General features: G+C 37.3%; 1 protein-coding gene across 1 annotated transcript in view; it reads left to right on the top strand.

Annotated features, from left to right (window-relative positions):
- LOC107672188 (calretinin-like) overlaps positions 1-3,154 on the top strand; it is a 16,038-nt gene that overhangs the window by 9,288 nt on the left and 3,596 nt on the right. Inside the window, exons 3-5 of the mRNA XM_016465278.1 lie at positions 1,016-1,105; positions 1,360-1,440; positions 2,209-2,265. Of these exons, the coding sequence (XP_016320764.1) occupies positions 1,016-1,105; positions 1,360-1,440; positions 2,209-2,265 (228 nt within the window). The remainder of the gene's footprint in view (positions 1-1,015; positions 1,106-1,359; positions 1,441-2,208; positions 2,266-3,154) is intronic.

The raw sequence follows: 3,154 nt of genomic DNA, 5'->3' as shown, positions 1-3,154 counted from the left end.
CATTGTTTCACCGCCGGAGCAGATGTAGACAAGAATGACTCCTAAGCGATTGAGGTGTTCTGTTGTTGGATGTAATAATGAACATAGCAGTCGTCATTTACTCCCGACATCTGAGCCGCTGAAGACGCAGTGGATTACATTGTTTCTGAAGGGAATGCGCCCCCGATCTACATAAATGCGTCTATGTTCGCGCGAATCATTCATGATCCAGCCTCATCTACAGAAGAAGTGAGTATAATGTTTTGTAATGAATCTTTGCAAATCGCCTTTCCTAATAATGTGCTAATTAGCAAGTTTCACGATGAATGCGGCTAAAGTAAACAGTCTCTCTGAGAGCAGCTCGGAAGAGAGGGGCGGGGTCAGCAGAGCTCATTAACATTTAAAGGAAAATGCTACAAAAACGGCTTGATCTGAAAAGAGCTGTTTTTGACAGGGTAAAAAAGGTGTTTTTTACACTACCATTGAGAAATTTTAACCAAACTATGTTATAGACTTTTCATTAAGACCCTAAAGAATCATATCAACTTGTGGAAAATGGGCATCCTATGACCCCTTTAACCCCAAAATGCAGCACAATGCAATGCATAATTTAAAATATGAGGAAAACAACTGTCAATACACTAAATTCAATATGTAAAATTCCTTCATATTAAAAAAATACTTTGGGCCCCATTTTTACTGACTTTTCTTAGAGGGAACCGTGTGCAAATCAAATATATAAAGACCCCAGATGACTAGGCAGATGGCATGCAGGAAAGATAGGAAAGGAGATTTTATCTTCATCCCTGTATGTTCCACAATAAAACGGAGAGAGCCTCACAAATGGTCTCATAAAGTTAGTAATGCTATTATCTGCCTCACAAGAGGCAATTAATATGGCACAAGGCAAAGCACAATGTACATCACTTATAAAGTGATAGCTTTTTCCTAACCTGAGAAGCACAAACTGAATAAAGCTTTTACAATAAGCAAAGAACGAGAAGAAGATTCATCTTGTTGTGCTTTCTTCACACAGGACCCCTCAAATGCAGCCTTTAAAGAGAAGATGACAGAGTTCATGCATAAATTCGACAAGAACAAAGACGGGAGAATTGAGATGTCTGAGGTAGAAGAACACATCACTTAACACGTCAACGTGACTCTGCTGTTGACACGTTCATAAATATCAGATAGACACCAATTATCCCATCATCCCATCTTGCTTTCCGAGAAGAGGAAAACTCTAATCTCACTCATCACTTTAATCAAATCTGTAACTTACTGACAGAGCTTTCCAAAAAAGCATGGTGTCAACTAGAAAAAAAAAATAGATTTTCACTTCTTTTTGCTAATTCACTTACTCAATCCACTTTTCATCAGCTGGCTCAGATCTTGCCCACAGAAGAGAACTTTCTCCTCTGCTTCAGACAGTTTGTGGGATCCAGCACTGAATTCATGGCTGTAAGTGATGATGCTACTTTTTCATTTTATAAATCCGTGGTCATTTATATACTGATAACACAAAACTCTTCTTGGGCGCCTTACAAATATCTTCCCTACACTCATTCATTACAATCTAATATGCATAGCCAAATACAACATTTCGGAGAGTTTGATCATCAGAAATTGACTGCCTCAGTGATGTGTTATGTCAAGTTGAAGAGAGAGTGGAGCTAAAGAGAAGGGGACGCTTTTTAATCATCCAGTATGGTAGGCAAGCCTTTTAAAGGGCTAGAATGAGTAAGTACAAACTTCTATTTTCAGCCTCATGTATTATAGATGTGCTGCTGTAATTCTCTGTAGACCTGTAGAGGGAGGCATCTATCTTTGATAAGGGCCTGTGATGGAAACAAGGCCAGCTGCTAGATTAAAACATTCATTAAATGGCATTTCTTGCTCCTTGTTCTCACAATGCACAGCTGCTTTGAATAGAAAATACAGAGGGTATAGTGAAAAAGCCAGTGTAATTAACGAAAGAATAATTTGCCAATTATTTCTTCACCTCCGCTCTCCTATTCTTCTCATTTGTCCAACCTGAGTTACTGATTTGACACGTGCTTCAGAACGCGGTCACGCAAGGGCGTTCCCAAAGCGACTCGACGCAGCGTCTCGTTCCCTCGGGGAACCATGGTTACATACGTAACCTAGAGACGATATATTGCATGTATAGCTGTACTCTGTGCTGATAGGTCAGTTACAATATCTTTGTACGTCTATCTGTATCTGTAGGCCTGGCGAAAATATGACACAGACCGCAGCGGCTTCATTGAGGCTAATGAACTTAAGGTAAGATTTCTGTTACTTTTCTGTTTCTTCTTCATAACAATCCTGAAAAGAGTTTTGAAAGCTGCTAATGTGATGAGGCAGATGGAAACTATGCAAATCTCTCTTGATTTGGCTGGCATTCCAAAGAGAGTATACAAATCACTACCTTTGTAAACAAAGCAAATGAAGCAATGCTCACTGAAGAGACGATGACCTCAAAGAGAGTAAAGCAGATGTCACTAACAAATAATGTTCTTCTTAGGCTAAAATGCTTAAGGGGTTCACAAACCAGAAAGGTAGAGGGTTTGTAAGATAATGATAGAAATTAGATTTTTTTAATGGAATAATATACAGTATATATATATGTGACCCTGGACCACAAAACCAGTCACAAGTAGCACGGGTATATTTGTAGCAATAGCCAAAAATACATTGTATGGGTAAAAATTATTGATTTTTTTTTTAATGCCAAAAATCATTTGGATATTAAGTAAAGATCATATTCCATGAAGATATTTTGTAAATTTCCTACCGTAAATATATTAAAATTTAATTTTTGATTAGTAATATGCATTGCTAAGAACTTCATTTGGATAACTTTAAAGGAGATTCCAGATTTTCAAATAGTTGTATATCGGCCAAATATTGTCCTATCCTAACAAATATACCATACATCAATTGAAAGATTATTTATTCAGCTTTCAGATGATGTACAAATCTCAATTTTGGAAAATTGACACTTATGGCTGGTTTTGTGGTCCACGGTCACATATGCTGATTTGTGTAACATTTAACATTATTACAAGTAACATTTCTTATTATCACACCTGAAAACGATAGTGCTGCTTACATTTTTTGAGGAAACCATGATGCATTTTTTTTTCTGATGATTCTTTGATGAACTGAAAAA

This window comes from Sinocyclocheilus anshuiensis, unplaced genomic scaffold (assembly GCF_001515605.1).
Source record: "Sinocyclocheilus anshuiensis isolate Anshui unplaced genomic scaffold, SAMN03320099.WGS_v1.1 scaffold997, whole genome shotgun sequence".
NCBI classification, from domain to species: Eukaryota; Metazoa; Chordata; class Actinopteri; order Cypriniformes; family Cyprinidae; genus Sinocyclocheilus; species Sinocyclocheilus anshuiensis.
Note: the sequence above shows the minus strand (reverse complement) of the source record. Positions and strands in the feature narration are given on the sequence as shown.